Source organism: Armigeres subalbatus, chromosome 1 (assembly GCF_024139115.2).
Source record: "Armigeres subalbatus isolate Guangzhou_Male chromosome 1, GZ_Asu_2, whole genome shotgun sequence".
Taxonomy (NCBI): Eukaryota; Metazoa; Arthropoda; class Insecta; order Diptera; family Culicidae; genus Armigeres; species Armigeres subalbatus.
The window spans coordinates 260,827,000-260,849,453 of NC_085139.1; the positions used below are offsets into that span (position 1 = coordinate 260,827,000).

A 22,454-nucleotide genomic window follows, 5' to 3' on the forward strand; every position below is an offset into this window, starting at 1 on the left:
CACTTTTTTTTTATTAATTAAGCAAATTACAGTAGTATGCTGAAGATATGGTGTGATAAAAAAAAACATCTTGCACCAGAAGCAACAATCACACCTATTCCTTTTGATCCAGCCAAGTTTTTGATGAAACATAAAACAATGAAGACGAACCGATCAATACAATTACGTCCTTATGGTACCAAGCGCAAATTTTGTCTGAAGCAACGAAAGACATTCCATTTCGTTGAAATTTTTATCTTAGCCTACACATCGTGACGGTGCAAATTTTTTTTGGCTTATTAAGCTCAGTAACCTTCCCAGACACGACAGTATCAACATGATATCGTTTTCGCTCGGGATTGCACTGCTGTGCATCGTCGCTTTTGCCTTAATCCACTACGTCTTCGGCTACTGGAAGCGCCGAGGGGTCCGACAACTAACACCGTACTTCCCGTTTGGTAACTTTACGGATCTCTTTTTCGGCAAGGCCTCCTTCTCGAAAGTTTGCGAACATATTTACGAACGCACCAAGCAATGGCCGCTAATCGGAAGCTATTTACTAATGCGACCGGTCCTGTTGATCAACGACCCGCAGCTAGCCAAAGACATCATGGTGCGGGACTTCCAGCACTTTCACGATCGTGGACCGCACGTGGATGAAGTCAACGACCCCTTGAGTGGACATCTGTTCGCACTAGCCGGCGAGAAGTGGAAGCACCTCCGAGCCAAGCTGACTCCGACCTTCACCAGCGGTCGACTGAAGGGCATGTTCCAGACTCTGGTCGACACGGGCGTGGTCCTGCAGAGCCACATCCAGAAGTACGCCGAGGGCGGAGACGTAGTTGAGATTCGGGAAGTTCTGGCACGCTATAACACGGATAACATCGCATCCGTGGCGTTTGGTATAAAAATAGATTCGATCAACAATCCAGACGAACCCTTCCGACATGTAGGTCGAAAGGTATGTAGTCAACTGATAAGATGAAGTCGTTATCTGTAATCTATTCTGGCTATCATATTTTCAGGTATTCGAACCAAACTTCCGAAACAATATGCGCGGCTTAATAACGTTTATGATGCCCAAACTCAACGAGTACCTCAAATTAAAGACCGTTGATGAGGATGTGGAAGAATTCATTATACGCATTGTTCGAGAGACACTGGAGCATCGCGAAAAGAATGGAATCATACGCAAGGATATGATGCAATTGTTGCTGCAGTTACGCAACACCGGATCTGTGTCTTACGATGAACGTTGGGATGTGGAAACATCCACCAAGTTCAAAAGTTTTACATTGAAGGAAGTGGCGGCGCAAGCGCACGTATTCTTCCTGGCCGGATTCGAGACATCCTCGACGACCATGTCCTTCTGTCTGTACGAACTGTCCAAGAATCCAGACACCCAACGCAAAGTCCAAGCAGAAATTGACACCGTGATGGGACGGCATGGCGGCCAACTGACCTACGAAAGCATCAACGAGATGCACTACCTTGAATGTTGCATCGACGAAACACTTCGCAAATATCCACCGGCTGCGGTGTTGAACCGCGAGTGCACTAAGGAATACAAAGTTCCCAACTCGGACATCATCATCGAAAAGGGAACGGCTATTGTACTTCAAGTAACCGGAATGCAGCGCGATCCGCAGTACTATCCGGACCCGATGCAGTTCAAACCGGAACGGTTTGAGGACCCGGATATTAAAAACAAACCTTATTTCCCTTTCGGCGACGGGCCAAGGATTTGCATCGGAATGCGAATGGGTAAAGTGCAAACCAAGGTGGGTCTGTCGTTGCTGTTGTCGAAGTTCAACTTCGAACTCTTTGGCCATCAGCAATCGGAACTGGTGATGGATCCGAACAATTTCATTCCGACGCCGATCGATGGGATTAATTTGAGGGTTAGTGTTCGTGGATAGCTGTTAAAGTGATTTTAAATGTTAGTTAAGGATATTTAGAATAAACTGATGAAATTGTTTTCACCAAGATAAGCTCTCGTATGTTGTAGGAGCTTGATGACAGTGCTTTAACCACGACTATCTGGCCGTTATTAAAGTGCCTATGAGAATGGAATTTTTGAATGCATAAAAACGACATTGCCCATAAGTTTCATTATCCCAAAATATGAGCCTATGTAGAAATCGGGCCCTTCGGGCATGATTTAGAGGAGCCTCTCGTCGATTCAAGTTTTGAAATTTTTACTCATGACAATATCCAAGGATCCAAGAATAGTCGAAATTATTTCAGCAAAGAACTAAAATAGAACCTTCTGATACTTCGACAGTCTGTTCAAGCCAGAAGGAGAGAGCTATGACGCTCATTAGGTGGGTGGCTGTAATGAAGAAGGTTTAAAAAAGTTCCTAACCGAGGTTTTCTTCATCCAGGGAGGCGCAACCAAGAATTGATGTCACCTTGCGTGCCAACGAGGGGCGAACTGCGACGTGCCTCAAAAGCGTCAGGCAGCGTTGGTCCGATGGAGAGCTACACCGTGAGGTCAAACGATGCGCGACGTTTACGACAACACGGCGTTTCGTCGGTGCGGATCGCAGTACAGCTAATCCCCAGAATCGACGACCTATGAAAAGGATGAAGGGCAACGGTGCGACCCCCGCGACCCCGGCTGTTTAACAACAGCGGACTGAAAAAGCCTGGCAACTCGTCAGCAGAGTACAGTGAAAGGCGCCTCACAGAAACTGACGAAGAGAGACAAAGCCTTGTTGGTAAAAATGATAAAGATTCGCTTATGTCCTACAGGTGCATGCGGGATGTCGAAAAGCTTTCGCCACTGGGTGAGGACATAAGAAGCATCCGATGCAGCAGATTCTGACTGTAGGTAAACTGAAGATTGGCTGTTCGATATGCCCAGTAAGTATATTGAAAAGTGTTTTAGGTGCTTCGAATCTAGTCACAACACAAGTCGTGCGACTGTAAACGGTTAAATCGTAGCAACCTTTGTCGGCGTTGCGGGGAGTAACGATACAAGGCGCATGTATTATTATGTAAGTCATCTGTCATTTCCTTACCTATTAACCTTTATGAGGTACAGTTTTGGATCAAATCCTGAACATGACTCATATTCCGAACACTGGCGTTTTGGCACCCTAAAACTAAAAATTCCATTGATTTACAAACGAATTCAAAATCCTATGGAGAGAATTATACAAATAAAGCCAAAATGGCCATTTAAAAGCGAGTGTTCGGAATATGAGCCTTGTTTGGAATTTGAGTCAAAACAATCAATATGAAACTGACTACTTTTTTGTGGTTCCAGTTTCGTGATTTATGAACAATCCTCGGTCCCCAGAAACGTCATGTGAATATCAAGTACGTAATTTACGAATCCTCAATTAGCACAAGGTTTAGAACTGCTGTCATAGCAACTTTTTTTTCCCAACAAACAAAAACAACTTTTCAAATGGAAAGTTTGGTAACGGAAGTAGAAAGGATTTATATTTTTTTTCAATTTTCCTTGAACAAAAAGTTTAAATAATTAATTTCTTTCAGAAATTGGCCATACCGCAACAGGGAATTTTTATCTTCATGGGCTGTAACTCAGCATCATGTGTAATATAATAACGCCTATTATATGTATTAGAGTGGGGCGTCATGGTCATTTTTTCAAATCAATGGTTATTCGAAGCCATTCTGAGTCATGAGCAACTGTGCAGAATTTGGGACCGATTGGTTGCTTCCTCGCTTTCCGCATCGCGTTTGAAGTTTGTATGGAAATTAGTATGGGAGAACGTATATTTTTGCATTTCTACTACTAGAGGTTTCAGTTCATCGTGAACCAAGTGGCACATTGCGTTAAAGTATAACCCAAAGGATGCCGAAAAACTTTGCTGAAGAAGGCAAGTTGCTGGAACGTCTACGAAAAAAGTTATAACGCTTCGAACATTGAGTGTTCAAACCATATGCAAAAACGTTTATTCTGCCAGCACTGCCGTAGTACGTGGACCAATAATTTAACTGAGTGTTATTTCAAAATTAAATAATTTTATAGGTCTTTAGAGCTAATGGGAGCTATCCGGAATTATTTCACAAAGAAAAAAATCCGACAAAAAGGAAGATGGGTGTTGCCCTTCGATAACCATAGGTTGTCCGGTAGTGCTGGCATAAACATTAATTTTTTGCTTATGGTTTGGACAATCAATTTTCGAAACGTAATAACATTTTTTGTAGACTTTCCAGATACATACTTTCTTCGGCAAAGTCTTTCGGCATCTTCCAGACTATATGCTGACGTATTGAGTCACTTGATTGATGATAAATTGAAGCCGCTAAGAGCAAAAATGTAAAAAAGTACGTTTTCCCATACTAATCTCCATGTAAATTTGAAACGTGATGCGGCATGCGAGGTTGCAACCAATCGAGCCCATATTTTGCACAGTTGATTGGCGTCCCAAAACGATTCAGAAAAACCTTGATCTCACTTGATCGGACGAAGTTTGTGTTTTTCCATACAACTGCGCCCCATTCTAATATGTATACATGTTTATGTGAGGAACAAGGATCTGCTATGCCCTGCGCTTCCGAATTCTCGGTCAGTTTGACTTCCATCATATTTGGGCGAACCAAAAGTGAAAATAAGCTTATTTTAGGTGGATCTCACGAAAATGGCGGTTTTGCCATTGCTTGCTGTAGCATGAGACCTTGTATGATAATGAGAATTTATTGTAATCTGATAACCGACATTATACCTGACGGCTTAAGGCTGGTTTACAGTTCGGAAACCTGTCACGGGATTTGGTCCCCCATGCATTTTCAAAGGGGCGGGATTTAAGGGGTTTTTGCACGGAAATGGGGATCGGAACACCTTTTCCGAATTGTAAACCAGCCTTTATCATGAAATATTTATGATTATCCAGGCATTCAAATACAAGGAAATTTGCAATTCAATAACCTAATCTACAGATTCCCAAATTGGGGGTCGCGACTCTTTTCAGTAAGATTTACACAGGCTGGGGGGTGGCGGCTTACTACTTTGGAAAACTATGACCTGGTCGATTACATTAGATGGTAAGTTATACGTGCATGAGAAGATTTTTTTTGGAGCAGGCTTTTTACTCTTACGAACATTTTTTATATTGACGGAGGGATGGTGCCAGCAATCAACGAATAATTCACTAACTAGGCACCTGTGGCTTGGCGGCTGTGTGGTGACTTTATCAAAGACGTTGCATTTTCCATCATACATTTTCTAGAGTTATATAAATTTATGAAGCCTCACAAACATTTTTAAATTTTGAGCCAAAATCTATGCGCAATGCATTTTTGGCGTGTTCTTTTCCGCGCTAGTGACCTGAAAGCCGATGCCTTCGTAGCGTTCGTTACTTAATTAGATGCTGGGTACCTTGCGGGGACGCGGCGTGCGCGCAGCTTAAAAACCGCAGCTTAAAGGAGTTCGCGTTGCGTCTATTGGGATTGCAAAGTTTGGTAAAAATATTGCTCGGCTGCGTTCCGTGGTGGATCGATTCGAGCAAAGGGATTTGGTTTTAGTGATTCTGGGTCTCGCCTCACCCAGTGTCTCATTGCATATTTACCCTTTTCGACAAAAGCGCTCGGTTTGTAGACCTTCGAATAAAAAATCAATTTTTCAACTATCTTCCTTCTTAGGATATAATAACAAAAAAATACAAGCGATTCTTCTAGATTAGCACTGAATTTGGTTCGTGCACAGGATCTATAATGTCTTTCTGATCAGAGAGAGACCGTAAATCTACAGCATGTAGTGAGAGTTTCTACAGAAACCTTTTTAGAAGGATAGATCGGTTCTAAAGAAAAGGATCTCACAAAGTTGTTTAAAATTCCACCTAAAACGAGAAAAGAACTACTAATGAAACTAACAATTGAGCGACATCACCGACAACCACCCCACCAGAATATAATAAATAAACAAATAGATTGATAAATCCATGACGACGGTGAAAATTTAGAACAAATTCAAATTTGTTTCGTACGATTGCTTAGTTTCAACAGTGTTTCACTGGGTACCGCTGGGTACCGAAATCTTAGTACATTGGAACCAAAAAATGAGTACTAAATTGTTTTGACCCCAACATCTTGATAATTATATCTATGGTATTACGTTTGACAGAAGGGGTAGAAATCAACTTAAAAATTGCATATCTCTGGTTTTGAAGCGATTTGTATATTTTTTTTCTCAGGAGAATCGCATAGGTTCCTAGATTACGACAAAAGATTCACAATTAAGATTGGTCACTTAGTTCCGAAGTTATTCCGGGTTGTACTAGGGTAGGTTTTTTTACTGATGATTAGTGCCGACTGAATCTCTAGTCTATGCTGTTAGAATTAGCTAATACTGTGATTAATCAACACTGGGATGTATTTCGGCCATGTTCTGCCCGGCCCGTAATTGAACTTTTTCTAACGAGTCTGGGGATTACCACCCTTCTGGAGGCGGCTATAAGGGAGCATATGCCGAGATAGCCAAATCGAAAAGAAAAATACTGGCTTGCGACACATCATATGTCATAATTTTACGATCGGGGGTTCGAAAGTGGCCACATTGGCATGGTCCTAGAGCAGCGGTTCTTAACCTTTTTCTTGAGCCTTCTAACTTTTGCATTAATTGAGGTACCCCCTATTGTTTTTGCTGTAAATGAGAACACGCTTAGATAAGATATATAAAAAACGGACCTGAAATTTAACGGGATATAAGGATCTCCATGACGTTGGCTAAAATTTTCATTATTCCGTAAAAATTACAATTCAACGTAAATTTAATAGCCTCTTGAAAGGCGGTTTCAGAGACTCTTGAAAGGAGGCTTTCGAGCCTCTTGAAAGCACGCATCCAAACCCCTTGAAAGAAGAATTCCGAGCTTCTCGAAAGGAGATTACGAACCACTTACAAGGCTCTTGAAAGGACCCTTCCAAGCCTATTAAAAGTAGGTTACCGCACCTTTTGAAAAGAGGCCGCTTGAAAGGAGGGTCCATGTTTCTTGAAATAAGCTTCTTGATGGTAGGCTTCCGAGCCTCTTGGAAGTAGTCTTCCGAGCCTCCTGGAAGCAGCATTCCGAGCCTATTCAAAGGATCCTTCCGAGCCTCTTGAAAGTAGCCAACAGTACCTTTTGAAAAGAAGTTTCCGAGCCTCTTGAAAGGCGGCTTTCGAGCCACTTAAAATGAAGCATCTGAGCATCTTGAAAGGACGCCTCCGACCTTTTAAAAGTAAGCTTTCGCGCCTCTTGGAAAGAGGCTTTCGAGGTGGATTTCGAGCTACTTGAAAGGACGCCTCTGAGCCTCTTGAAAGAAGGCTCCCAAGCCTCTTGAAAGAAGAATGTCGAGCATCTTGAAGATGAAGAGAGGCTTCCGTACCTCTTGATAGGACGCTGCCGAGCCCCTTGATAGAAAGCCTCTTGCAAGTAGGTTTCCGCGCCTCTGGAAAAGAGGCTTGCGAGCCTCTTGAAAGGAAGCCTACGAGCCTCTTGAATGGAGGCTATTGCGCCTCTTGAAAGGAGGCTTGCGAGCCTCTTGAAAGGAAGCTTACGAACCTCTTGAAAGAGTATTCCGAGCCTTTTGAGGACGCTTCAGAGATGCGTAGAAGGATGCTTCCAATTCTCTTGCAATGAAGCGACTGAGCTTTTCGGATCAAGCCTTCTTGCCTTTTAAATGAAGGCTTTCGTACCTTCAGACTCTAGAGTTTAGCTCAGAAGCATGTTGTTGACATATTATTCAATATTTTGTTTCGATTGCATTGAAGATTTTCAGCAACGTTTTATCCTTTTGATTTGATATAGCATAGGCATACACTGTGCTGGTTTTGAAGGGCAGGAGCAGGGGTCTGCGAAGCGGCCATGTTTATGATGCCAGCATCAAAATCATCGATTAATTTAATACGAAGGCGTAATCATAATCGTTGAAACCTGCCATTGAAATATATATTTTAAATATCATAATATTTTGGCAAAGTAGAGCGCTTGGTGTCGAATGAAATATGAAAATTTATTAAAGACATCAATATTCTTGTTGAAATACACCTCGCATTCATACTTTCGCACGAGTTCTTGAAAAATGATGAAAAATAATTACGTCTATTTGGAAAAAATCACTTCGGAATAGTGGTTTGTTTACAAAAAATAATTGTCAGTGGGAAACCCAATTTCTATAGAACAATTAGGTTCTGCAGCGTCTGAACGTAACCTCAATCTGGTGACAGGTCAGTAGTACTTCTTGTTGGACTCAGCGACAGCCAACCAATCACGAACTCGACCCTTGTCGGAGTCAGTCGAAAGTACTACTGAACTGTCAAAAAAGTTCATTCGACGAGGACCGAATTCATTCGTGACGTCATGCTGCAGAACCTAATGGGAAACTCAAAGATGTTGGCTATTGTCAAACGTAGTGGGTAGGATTGGGGTTGCCAGATACCTGGGCAGGAGTCAAAAGGCTTTGATCGCCATACATATTATGTACAAGTCCACTTGGAATGATCTACTAAAAAATCGAACGACCAATACCAAATCCGCTTTACAAAGCCTACAAATACAGCTTTGTCCGTAATGAGGGACCGACTGTTTACTTTGATGCAATTTACTCCCAGTTGGCAGCTGCATTAAAAATAGTTGACAACAACCTTCCGTGCATCATGTTTACGCTACTCGTCATAGAGCTTGCTGACGTTTAACCATCTTTCTCTTTCAAGCACAGAAGCAGAATAGGATTTGTTTTCATCGGGAAACGTTTCCCGATGAAAACAAATCCTATCCTGCCTACGCGCTTGAAAGAGAAAGTTGTTTGAACGTCAGCAATCCTTATTAGGCTTTCAGCGATCGTGTACGTACACGCACGTTTCACTCACACTTTTACTCGGTTTGTTTGCAACCACGAGCAGCTGTCACGGCAAAATCAAATGGGATTGTTTGCAACCACGAACCTGCGATCGTGTTGGTGAGAAATGTCGGCGAGACCCTAATTGAGTGGCGATGCCAACGTTTCTATCTGTTTTGTTAAACCTGCTACCACAGACAAACAGACGGTACACTAGAGAAATTACCATCGACCATGACTTCAACGATCAATGTGAATTTGATTGATTACGCCTTTCACAACTAGAGGCGTTAGCGTCGTAATCCTTCGAGTTTGACATTTCACTCTAGCGCCTTCTGGTGACAATGTCATACGAAACATTGTTTCGTGTAACATGCTCGCAAGGTGGTGGTAGAGGAGTTGAGCGATGGATTTTTCAGCAAAATATACAAGCTGTTACCACAGACAAACAGACGTAACACTTCTCATTTTAACATCGTTCACGTGTTCAACGGTTGATTTGAAATACATCTGTGTTACGCGATTGTGCCAAGAGAAGCGCTAGTGTTCAATCACTTTGACATTTGATTAGTGTATATGCTGCTGAATGTTTTCTGTGATGATGACGATGGTGATGATGATTGATCTAGATGTATGCGTTAGGAGCAAACGTTAGATGGGAAATAATCATGGCCGACTGTGTTTCTCGCGATTCTGATAACAGATGGCAGTAGTGTTTTCTGAAAAGCGAATGACGATAATTTTTCGAACCGTATGTATGAAGAGTTACGTCTGTTTGTCTGTGCTGTTACGTCTGTTTGTCTGTGCTGCTACTCTATGTTTTGAAATTTTCACCATGAGATCATGGAATAAATTAAGTTGGAAATCGATAAAATGTATGGGAAAACTAGGTATTTCGCAAATTTATGGAAAATGGTGGTGTTTTTTTAAAAAAAAGTGGTGATAAGAAATGTAGTATGATGTGAGAAGATGATCTCCTGCTTTTTATTTGCGCTGATTAGTAGTTTTATAGTGATGAAATTTTGATTTTACTACCACTGAATCAACGCCATCGAACGTTTTGACTGGTACCTTATTAAATTGATTGATCAACCCATTCTATTTTTACTATATGGGTTTCCCCAAACTGCTGTGTATTGTCCAGTGTTACGATTTTGAGCAAACAAAATCGAGAACTGACCTCTAAGAGGTGAGCCAGCCTAGGGCTGAAAACCTCTCAAATAAAGTTGCATGTCTTGTTTCATCACCAACTTCGGTTTGACACTTGTAGTACCGGTACTTTGGTTGCCAGGTCGAAGTAACCTACATGTTAGTCACGCGAACAGTAACGACATTAGCAATCTTATACTTTTGAATCAACTGACGAAGCCCTCGTGTGTCGAAGACACCAACTCTTGGACTGGGTATTTCCCCGTTGTACATATCGCTGCCATTTTAGATCCATCGGTGACCCAATTACCGTTCCTGGCGGGTACCCGGTAAGGATCCACTATGATGGCGATATCCGTCCCCCATTCAGCAATTGTCTGACACAGCAGTTGCTGGGCTGCATCACAGTGGTTCAAGTTTAGCTGCGTTACCTGCACTGTGATTTTGCAGCACGCTTAAACGCCGGGTAAAAGTAAAAGATAAAGTGGTAAAAGCAAAGAGCAGATTTTTTTGCCCTGAAAAAGAAACAAATGCGAAATCAAAACACATCACCACGGATCATTCAGGTTGAAGGTTGCGGCATCGTTCCTATCTATGTTTTACATCAAGGGTCACCACCAACGTAACCGCCACCCACATACTCTACGATACCCTATTGTTATGTTCTCACTCCGGAGGTGATATTCCCTTGCTTCGGCGATCGAAATGCGCTGGTTGAATGTTCAAATTGAACTGTCTTTATTCATTTATTATCGAGTTACAGGTTTACCTACGGAAGGTTCTTGAAGTCATTCTCTGGTTGATATCGTGAGCGAATTTAGGGAGAGTACGAAGTTGATAAGAGAGTAGCCAAATGGAGAAGGCGAGTAATGGCCTTTGCTTTGCTATCTCAGCAATGGGTAAACCATTGCCGATGAGGAATATGATCATGTCTATTGAAAGTCATCGAACTACTTTGTGCACGCATTGCATTTGTTGCAATAGCAGTTCGATGGCCTAGGAATATTATATTTTCTCACGATGTGTTTGCATTGAGGTTTGTTGCCATGTGAAATGTTACACCATCCCCCTAAAGGAAGAACAGGAATAATTTATACTAGACTCCAAAGACCTTTCACAGATTCAAATCTACATAGTATAAAATAACAATTTCTTTTCTTCTTTTTTTTCGAAACATTCCTTCCCCTGAGGAAGAGTTATGTATTATTATATTGTTTGAATTTCACAAGTCTAGATTTATGAACTGTAAGACACTTGTTATTACAATCATTAATAGTTACGTTTGAAACTTCTACTTGAATTACTCTATATGGACCTTCGTTAACTTTATCCAATTTATTACGATTTTCTAATTTAAGGTAAACTACGTCATTTACTTTTATTTCGTTTTCTTGAATATTTTCATTTGCTTTAATTGTACGTTTGATTTTACTTTTTTGAATGGCATCCAAAACATTTGCGTGTGCTACTTGCAATCTAAACTTCATTTCTTTATCGTATGCTTCATGATTATACAATGGGCTTATTTCTGATAACATGCTTCCAAAAGTATTAGTTTTTCGACCAAAAAGTAGTACAAACGGTGTGTAGTTGTGATCAAGGTTTGGAGTTGTATTATAACAAAAACTATAATACGGTATCCAATTATCCCAATCACTAATTCTATCGTTTCAGAAAATTCTCAGGTACTGATTAAAACACCTGTGATTCCTCTCCAACGCGCCTATTGTCTGTGGGTGGTATGCAGCGGAAGTTTTGTGCGTAATATTTAACATTTTACAAACCTCATCAAAAACGGCTTTAAATTCCGTACCTTGATCGGTTTTAATATTTTTCATTGGACCATTAGCAAGTATACATTTTTCTACAACAGCTCTTGCCACAGTTGACGCAGATTTATCAGTTATTGGTGCAATTATAACATACTTAGTGAAATCACACTGCATTGTCAGGGCATATCTGTTTCCGTTGACAGATAATGGAAACGGTCCTACCGTGTCTATCGATACAACGTCGAAAGGTTGTATTGGTGTAGTTGTTATGATAGAGCGTGTTTTAACTGGGATGAAATGTTTATTCGATAAGCATGAAGAGCAAGACTTCACGTATTCTGAAATTGTCTGTTTCATGTTCAACCAAGAATACATTGCCTTAATCTTCTTGTACAGTCGATTAATGCCTAAATGTCCTCCTATTGGTGCATGGGCGTAGCCAAGGGGGGGCGTCGCCCCCCCCCCCCTAAATTGTGGAAAGATTGCACGGGTACTGAAATGAATTCCCTTAAACATGTGCACTTTACGATCCAATCATATACAGAAATAGGTGGTTGAAATTCAAAAGATTCCCAAAACTTATTAGGGCATCCAGGATCCATAATATATGAAAGTTCAAAACAACTCGAAACATTTCGGACTCAAAAATTCTCCTTGAAATCCTTCTAGAAGCTCCCCTGGGAACTTCTGAATTCCTCCGGAAAGTTATCCACAAATTCCTCTGAAAATCGTTCGAAAATCCTTCTCATGTAATTGTAATTCCTCCTTATCTAGAAACCCCCCACTATTTTTTTTTAGGAAATTCCTTGAAGATTTCTTTTCTTCTCTCCAAGATTTACTTCTAGATATTTCTTCGGTTATTCTCTCTTCAGGAAAAATCCGTCATTTCTTTCAGGCATGCATTCGAGAGTTCCATCAAGAATACATACGGAATTTCTTCCCAAAATTCTACCAGAAGTTTCTTCAAAAATTTATGACGGAAATCCTCCGATTTAGCTCCATAATTTCACTTGTAAATCTATAAGAAATTCCTTCGGAAATTCTTCTAGGAACTTCACCGGGCATTCCTCTCGGAACTCTTCCTTTAATTCCTCCGGGATTACTTCCAGGAAATTTTCCGGGAATACCTCCAAACGTTCAATAGCGAAATCATCTAGCATTCCAATCTGGAATTCTTTTCGCAATTACTTCAGAATATCCTTCAAGAAATTCTCTAGAAATATCTTCATGAATTTCTCCTGGAATTCGTCCAAGTATTTCCCCAGAAATTCTTACAGGTATTTTTTCTGGAGTTTCTTCAGGTACTTCTCCAGGAATTTTCCCGGGAGATTTTCCGCGGAAGTGTACTAGAATTCCTTCCGGACTTCACTCGGAATTTACTCGGATATCTGCCAAGAGTTCTTCTAGAAATTTCTTCGGAACAATCCGCAGGGATTTTCTTCAGCAATTCATCTGGGAATACTTTCAGGATTTCATCTGGGAATTTCTGCATTAATTCCTCCTGGTATTTTTCTGGGAATTCCTTCAGATATTTTTTCGGAAATTCCTTTAGGAACTTCTCTAAGAATTATTTCAGGATTTACATATGGGAATTCCTCCGGAAGTGCTTGTGGGAGTTCCTCCGGGAGTTCTTCCAGGAGTTTTTCCAAGAAATTCTCCGGTAATACCTCCAAGAACTTTACAGGGAATTCCTGGACGATATTTGGCAGGAATTTCACGGCAAATGGGATTTTGGAAGTTCCTTCAGAAATATTTTTTCTCTTCCTGTAGGGTATTCCACCGGATATTCCTCTGAAGTTCGACCAGTAGTTCCTTCGGGAATTCAATCAGGCTTTCTTCCAGGAATTCATTTAGCATTTCTTTAGGCATTTATCTACAAATTCCTCCAGAAGTTCCTCGGAGAATTTCTCTGGGAGTTATTACGGGAATTCCTCCGGGAGGTTCTTTTAAGAATTCATCCAGGAGTTCCTCCTGGAATTCTCACGGAGGTTCCTTTGGGAGTTCATCCTAGAATTCTTACGAGAGTTCCTCCAGGATTTCCTCCGGAAGTTCTTCCTGTAGTTCTTCAATAAAATCCTCCAGAAGTTCCACTGGCAGTGGCCACGAGAATTCCTCTGATAATTTCTCCGGAAATTCCTATAGAAATCCCCCGGGAGTTCCTCCGGAAATTACTATGGGAGTTCCTCCGGGAGTTCCTTTTCAGAGAAACACCCGGAAAAACTGTCGGTGAAACTCCCGGAGGGATTCTCGTAGAAACTGCTGGTGGATCTCCCGGAGGAATTCCCGAAGGAACTGCCGGAGGAGCTCCCGTAAGAACTCCCGGAGGAATTTCAGGAGGAACTCCTAGAAGAATTCCTAGAGGACCTCCAGGCATTTATCTACAAATTCCTCCAGAAGTTCCTCGAAGAATTTCTCTGGGAGTTCTTACGGGAATTCCTCCGGGAGGTTCTTTTAAGAAAAATAGAAAATCCCCCGGGAGTTCCTCCGGAGCTCCCGTAAGAACTCCCGGAGGAATTTCAGGAGGAACTCCTAGAAGAATTCCTAGAGGACCTCCCGGATGAGCTCCCAGAGAAACTATTGGAAGAACTTCTGGAGGAATTTCCAGCTTAATTTTTGAAGAAAGCCTAAATGATTTCCTGAAAAAAAGCCTGAATAAATTCCTGGAATTGTTCCTGGTGGAACTCCCAAAGGAATTTCCGGAGAAACTCCCGGATGAATTGCTGGTGGAATTCCCGGAGGAACTCTAGAAGGAATTTTCTGGAAGAATTTCTGAAGAAACTCCCGGGAGAATTTTAAAAGGAACCCCGGGGAAACTACCAGAAGCATTCTCGGAAACAAGAGAATTCATCTTATAGACAAATCTCGTCTAGCTGAAACCTTTGTTGGGGTTTGTAGCTGGACCATCATCATCATCAGAGGACCTCCCGGAGAATTCCCTGGGGAGCTCGCAGAGAAATTCTCCGAGGAGCTTCTGGTGGAAAATCTATATGAATTCCTGAAGAAGCCTAAATAAATTCCAATTCTGCCGAAATTCCCGGAAGAATTTTCAGAGGAACTGCCGATAGAACTACCGGAATTATTTCTCGAAGGAAATCCTAGAGAAATTGGAAATGCCGGTGGAACTCCTGGAAGAATTCCAGGAGGAATTTTCGGAGAAACTCCTGGAGGATCTCCCAGTGGAAATCATGAAGTTTCCACAGGAATTCTTTCAGGATTTCATTGCGAATGAATCTATGAATTCCTCCGAAAATTTCATTTTTGATTTCATTTTCGGTATAATTTCTGTATAAATTACCGGTGGAATTCCTGGAGAAATTCTTTGAAATTTTCACAAGAAATTATTCGAAACAATTCACGGAAAATTTTATGGAATTTACACAAGAAATTCGAAGATTTTTCGTTAAAATCTCAGGAATGTTTACTGGCATTTCTGCGGAATTTCCACGGAATATTCTTATTCTTAAAAAATATGGGAAACAGCACGAAATTATTTGAATTATTGCAGAGAATTCTGCAGAACTTATAAAGAAGTTCGTGAAGATTTTCTTGGAGTAAATAATGGTGGAATTTTCGGATCAATTCCCGGCAAAAATTATGGTGGAATTCCAGAAGACACTGCCGAATAAGTTGCTGGAGGCATTCCTAAAGAATCCCTGATAGAATTTCGGATAGAATGTCAGGAGCAATTGTCGAAGAAATTCCTGGAGAAAGCTTGCATATTGATTTTTCTGCCTATTTTATAATAAATATTACTTCAGAGAGGATGTATTCAGATGTATAATTCTAGTTTTCTTAAACTTATGGAAGAATGCATAAGACAAGACTTATGGAAGAATGCAGGATTTTTATAATAATTGTTATAGCCGATTTTATATTCTTTCTGAATACTAAGGGTCTGTCTCAATTGGATAATTAAACTGGAAATAAACTTAAAAGTGACATTTCAATAATTATCAAATAACCCTGCTCGCAGAGCAAGATTACTTTTGACAGATATCGAATCATTTTCCATCGATGTCCTGTTGGAATTGCTGGGTAGCACCAGCCATTCTTATAACGGGGTGATTTCTTAATTTTCGAACTGTCACTTTTAAGTTTAATTCTCCAAATGAGACAGACCCTAAGTTCGTTAATATTTTTCTCACTTTATTTGAAAATATCTGATGAGCAATGAATCACGCATTTTTAAATCCATTATTGTATTAATTATTATTGTTTCGATTTGGTTTGGATTTGGTGTCATGTATAACTATAAAACTACGATTTAGAAAAAAGTTGCCCCCCCCCCCTTCTCGAAATCCTGGCTACGCCCATGTATTGGTGTATTATGATATTGCTTTAAAACGTTTTCGATTTCGTTAATGTTTGTCAATATTTTTGGCTTTTCATAAATTAATATGGTACAACTCCGAAGAATTGTATTACTTAGTTCTTTGAATGAGTTCATATCCATAAAATTGAAAATGTTATCATTTTTAGCTATAGCTATTCGTTGAATTGTGCTTGTATTCCTTGATTTATTTTTACGTTCGTTCATTTTTGCGACTGAGGCCTCAATCGTTGGAAATATTTGTTGCAACATATTTATTTTATTTCTATGCATTTGGAGGTTGCTCCCTAAGACCAACTCTCCTGTGAAATTTTTCTTGTGTAGTAAAATATTTAAATTATCCAGTATTTTGCGCTCGATAATGGCGGCGTGAGTTACCCTCGATTTGACATTCAAGAGGTAGAAAATATTTTCATATTTCAATCAATGTAGGCTTTGATTTATTAAACAATACTGGCACTCACCGAAGTTCTTAAAAACAAATAAACGTCAAGCATTTTTGTTAAGAAAAATTTTCAGATTTGTCCCGTTTCATTTTTCTGAATTACTTTAATTTTGTTTTAGACGATGTAATGCACTGCGTCATGTTGTAGCGGACGGTGAAAACTGCTGATAGGTAATCCTCGGTGGACATAATATCTAATGAAACTTATAATAACTACATCAAAACAAAAAGAAATCAAAAGCGGTGGGGTTGCACTACATATGGCAGACAAATGCGCGTCATCGTTGGAGTGAATATCAACTTACTATTATTAGTACTCTGAGGATGATATGGAGAGCTTTTCATTACAATCATCCCTTGTTTTCCCCGAATTTAAAGGTGAGCTGCCATCCGTCACACTTGGCGAGCCATGCCGTGCAAATATACCAATGAAAACCTTAATAAACTTCTTTTTAATCCGTTCCAAATCTCATAAGCTTCATCTCTATCTATTTCGTATAGCTGTTCATAGTAGTGAAAAGAAAAACATCTTTTTGTTCAAATAAAAGAAATCATCATGTTTTCTGCTGAACGTTTTATCATAGGGGTCCATGAGTACTTTGAGATTGGAGTAGTTTCATGGCGAATTCGACACGATCTAATCTTCCACCCAACAATATAATGATATACGATAACAAAAATTAATTAAAGAGGGACAACTAGCTCAAAAAATTGATATTCACATTTATAAGGGGCCCCATACACGCTCCGACATGTTGTACAAATTTGACTCCACAATTTGGTTCGGTCGAAGTAAAGTCGGACCGTCTGTGGGCAAGTTGAATTGCCCAACGGTCGTACAACTTGCCCACAAACGCTCCGACTTTACTCCGACCGAACCAAATTTTCTGGGGGTGGAGTCAAAGTTGTACAACATGTCGGAGCGTGTATTAAGCCCCTAATGCACAACAACTCAAAGCATTTTGAAAATCAAAGAGATGGCCAGGATGGTGTTTGTTACTACAAGACCTTCTATACATCTCAGAATCTCCATACATTTTTGCGGGGGTTGAAATGTTCGACTCTATCGTAAATATCGTCTGTTCAAGATCACCTGACTTAAAATAATTAGTCGGTAATCACTCCAACGATGACGCGCATTTTTCTGCCATATGTAGTTTCATACAACCCCATTCCTTTTAATTTATATCTGTTTTATTATAGTTCTAGTCTTGATTAATGTAAGCATTATATCCACCGAGGATAACCCATCAGCAGTTTTCACTGTCCCGCTACAATATGACGCAACACATTGCTTCGTTTATGTTTTGTAGTTTTTTACCTCCTAAAAACAAAATTAAAGAAATTAAAATAAATAGTCAGAAAATTGGAACGGAAATACCAGAAAATAATTCTTAAGAAAAATTCTTGACGTTTGTTTGTTTTCAAGAACTTCGGTGAGTGCCAGTATTTTTTAATGAATCAAAGCCTACATTGAATAAAAAAGGTAAATATTTTCTACCTCTTGAATGTCATATCGAGGGTAACTCATAGTACGTTCAGATTATGAGCTATATCACTTGATATAGAGCATCTTGACACCAGTGTTTGTACATCTAGTTTTCACTGGAAATAATGCATATGGCATCTCATGTCAAGATTCGCTAAATCAAGTGATATAGCTCATAATCTGAACGTACTATCACGCCCCCATTATCGAGCGCAAAATACTGGATTCATATCGTACCAGAATGATAATTTTGGTAATTCAAAAGCTTCATAGTTGTTCAATGTCTCATAAACATGGAGTTGATCAGGCTCCTGTTGTTGAGTATTAAACTTAAACTTTTTTTCTTTAGTCATTGCACGTGTTGTAACGTACATGTTTTTGAGAGATTCTGTATTAATTTGTACCCTTGAAAGTGCGTCGGATATAACATTAGTTTTTCCTTTTATGTATTCGACTTTGAAATCATATTCTTCTAAATCCAATCTCATTTGAGTGAGTTTGGATGAAGGTTCTTTCATGGAGAATAAATACACGAGAGGGCGATGGTAGGTTCGTACAGTGAACTGTCTCCCATAAAGGTATGGTCGAAAATATAGCACGGCCCAATGAATGACAGTAAGCTCTTTTTCAATTGTAGATTTATTCGATTCGCCTTTTGTAAACATTTTACTGGCAAATGAAACAGGCAATTCGGTACCATTGTGTATTTGGGCAAGCACTGCTCCACAGGCTACTTTCGAGGCATCTGTAGTCAGTATAAATTCTTCTCGAAAGTTAGGATATTGGAGTATATTTGGAGATATTAAACATGATTTTAAGGTTTTAAATGCTTCTTGACATTCAGTATTCCATTTAAATAAAACATTTTTTCTGAGTAACATATTCAGTGGACTGCAAATATGAGCGAAATTAGGGATGAACCGTCGATAGTAATTGCAGAAAGCAACAAATCGACGTGTTTCATCTGAATTGGTTGGTTCTGGATAATTTAAAATAGTTTCATATTTATTTTTATCAGGTTGTATGCCAATGTCGGATACGTGATGTCCTAAAAAGGTAACTTCACTTCTGAAGAACTGACATTTACTTGGGTTTAATTTCAGATTGTGTTTTCTTAAGCACTGAAATACTTCTTGTAGATTCGAGATATGGTGTTGTATGGAACATCCGATGACAATTATATCATCTATGTACAAAAATGCACATTCCGGAGATAGACCACTTAGTGCAATGGTCATCATCCTCTGGAAGCTGTTTGGGCTGATATTTAACCCAAACGGCAATCTGTTAAATTCAGGTGTCCTGTGCTCGAAGAAAAGGCTGTGAGATGTTTACTATTTTCTGTTAATGGTATCTGATGGAATCCAGACATTAGGTCGAGCGTAGTAAAATACCTAGCTCGTCCTAATTGGTCTAGGATTTCATCTATTCTAAACAATGGAAATTTGTCGGGAGTTATTCTTTTATTTAGTTGACGGAAATCTACTACGAGACGCCATTTCTTTACTCCGGTTGTAGATTTCTTTGGTACTAAAAGAATCGGATTGTTATAAGGAGATATTGAATTCTGGATAATTTTGTCCTTTAGCATTTGTTGAACTTGAGCATCCATTTCTTGTTTCTGTGATTCTGGTATTCTGTAGTTTCTGATAAATATTGGATTTGGGTCGTTTACGTTAATTTTAATAATAATAAGTAAACTTTCTTCTATATTTGAATATAGTTGAGTTGCCAAGAACAGTTTTTCCTTAAGGGTATTGGTCCTTATTCTATTATTTTTCGATTTTGATAAGTTCGTTTGTAGTTTAATTAAAATTTGTACGTTATCCTCTAAGTTTTCGAACATTTAAAAGATTACAAAATTTTACACTGGATATTACTAAAAAAAATTTTTGTTTTTGTTACTTACATATTAATCGCTAATGATGTGTAGATGTAAAACAGCTGGTTCCATCAGTATGCCATTCGTTGCTCTCGTCATTCCGGCACCGCCACTTTTCGCACATTTTGCACCAGTACACTGCGCGGCACAATTTTACATGAAGTCATGTGTTTATAAACGTTTGTGTTTCTGTTCGCGCACTCTTGTATGTATAGTTCCGCTCACACTGGATGCACTTCAAATTCTGGATATGTCAGCTACGCTTTTGGCTGCTTTGAGAGCCTGCACCCGCGCGTTCTTTTTGTAAATCCGGTATATCGTTATCAACAATTGCAGCATAACGATTACAATTATAACGTTCAACTTCACTTCATGTTCGGCGTGACGTTCTTCATGAGAATTCAACTGGTTCAGGATCTGAACCTGGGGATCACCACTGTTTTTCGCTTCTTTTGTTTCGGTAGATCCCATTGTTAAAATAAAATTTCAAACACTTTCACGCAGCAATGTTCTAATGTATGGCATTTATCGTTATTTCATTAATTACTTTGATTTCTTCTACGTATTCAATGAAGTTTTTCACCAGGGTTTTAATTATTGCCGTTATGATTATCGCCAGGGTTACAGCGACGAAACACTTTGTAATTCTCATTTTCTTTAATTAACCACCTTTGTTCACTGATTCTCCTGCTCGCGGTTCGCCATGTTATGTTCTTACTCCGGAGGTGATATTCCCTTGCTTCGGCGATCGAAATGCGCTGGTTGAATGTTCAAATTGAACTGTCTTTATTCATTTATTATCGAGTTACAGGTTTACCTACGGAAGGTTCTTGGAGTCATTCTCTGGTTGATATCGTGAGCGAATTTAGGGAGAGTACGAAGTTGATAAGAGAGTAGCCAAATGGAGAAGGCGAGTAATGGCCTTTGCTTTGCTATCTCAGCAATGGGTAAACCATTGCCGATGTGGAATATGATCATGTCTATTGAAAGTCATCGAATTACTTTGTGCACGCATTGCATTTGTTGCAATAGCAGTTCGATGGCCTAGGAATATTATATTTTCTCACGATGTGTTTGCATTGAGGTTTGTTGCCGTGTGAAATGCACACGTTACACTATCCTTTAGGGGCGATTCCCGGAAGGAAGCGTTGATTGTAATCATCATCGATATTATTTTAGCATAAAATAAAAAAAGTAATTCAAAATGCCTTGTGTTTTTGTATTTTATTTATAACCAAAAAGAAACTAAACCGAATGCGTTTGGTTTATAACGCAAACCACATGAATAACATTTGCAGTTGCATTTAGAGTATATTGGAAAATCCAAATAAATTATATTAGATGTGCATTCATTTTATGTGTGCGTTGCACATAAAATTAAAGAGCCACAAAATTCTCAAGTTTTATGTGCATGATTCATAAAATTTATTTGCAAAGCTTGATTGCAAAAATATATGTGCGTTGCACATATAATTTAGATGGTAATTAAGCTCAGTGTAGAAACCTATCCGGTTCTTCGGAGAAAAAAATCAGAAACGTCAGAGATATGTAATTTTTAAGTTGATTTCTACCCCAGAATTTTTGCGTACTGGAACCATTTTAAATCGATTTCGAAAAACCTATCAATCTCGCGTATCGAACATCCCTAACTTGATTTGACGAGCTGTCAACCTGTGAGCTAACTGTCAACTCTGCCAAGTCCAAGTTTCAAAATGGATTTTAAACATCAAATTTAGGGCCTATGAGTGTGAAAAAATTTATTGTAGCTCAGAAAAAGGTGCCAAATGGAACCAATCCTATTGAGGTGCCCAAGTAGGATCGGAATCAAATCTAGTTATGAATATTGCAGCTTAAAACTTAAAAAGAACGCAATATGTATAAAAAATACATTTGCGGGATTTGACAGATGGACCAACACTGTAATGAAAGCTCGGCGTATCCGGTGATGCGTACATCGACGTTGCCTTCAGGGTACAAACAGAGAGAATACGTCAGTTATTTTAATTCGTTGAATGTTTATTTTTGTTTTGCTTGGTCTCTTGCTGATTTTCCTGATGTTTACAGGCTGACAATAATTCTCTGATAATTCTAGTTTTTTTTATGTAGTCGACACCCTGCGTATAGATTATGGGTGTTTTGTTTCGAGAACTTATGCCAGGCTTCGATTCACTCTTCCCGTCTCACGCCACAAGTCCCTGGTCTCCAACACTGCGAAATCTACCGAAGTTGCTTGTAGTGGTGAAAACCCTAGCATCAAACGAAGCTCCAGGGTCATACGCGATCATAGCGAAACCCGGTAACGTTCCGGTCAACTATGCAGTGATAACTGGACAAGTGCAGTTTCCCTGATAGATGCAAGAAATAGAAACTGGTGCTATCGCCGAAGCCTGGGAAATCGCCAGGTGACCAACCGGCGTATAGACCAGCCTGTCTACTCGACACGACAGAAAATTGTAATATGTATTTCAATACCCTACATCAACATGAAGCTTACTCACATTCTCCCTACACCTTGTGAAAAGAACCATAACAAACAATTATCCCAATACATAGAAAAATTTTGCATTGCATCCATGCGATGAATACATAATATTTAATTTCGAAAAGACTCTAGCAATAAG

The 22,454-nt window shown here is 39.6% G+C and overlaps 2 protein-coding genes across 3 annotated transcripts in view; one reads left to right on the forward strand and one right to left on the reverse strand.

Annotated features, from left to right (window-relative positions):
* The window catches only part of LOC134207090 (probable cytochrome P450 6d5), a 49,907-nt gene extending 47,944 nt beyond the window's left edge, over window positions 1-1,963 (forward strand). Inside the window, exons 2-3 of one of the 2 annotated variants that reach the window (XM_062682811.1) lie at window positions 575-940; window positions 1,005-1,963. In XM_062682811.1, coding sequence (XP_062538795.1) covers window positions 590-940; window positions 1,005-1,898 — 1,245 coding nt within the window. In that variant the 5' untranslated portion in view covers window positions 575-589 and the 3' untranslated portion in view covers window positions 1,899-1,963. Of the gene's footprint in view, window positions 1-267; window positions 941-1,004 lie in introns of those variants that run through there. The other variant, XM_062682810.1, reaches the window with a different exon arrangement.
* LOC134207087 (activating signal cointegrator 1 complex subunit 2) overlaps window positions 1-22,454 on the reverse strand; it is a 131,532-nt gene that overhangs the window by 45,588 nt on the left and 63,490 nt on the right. The window lies entirely within an intron of this gene.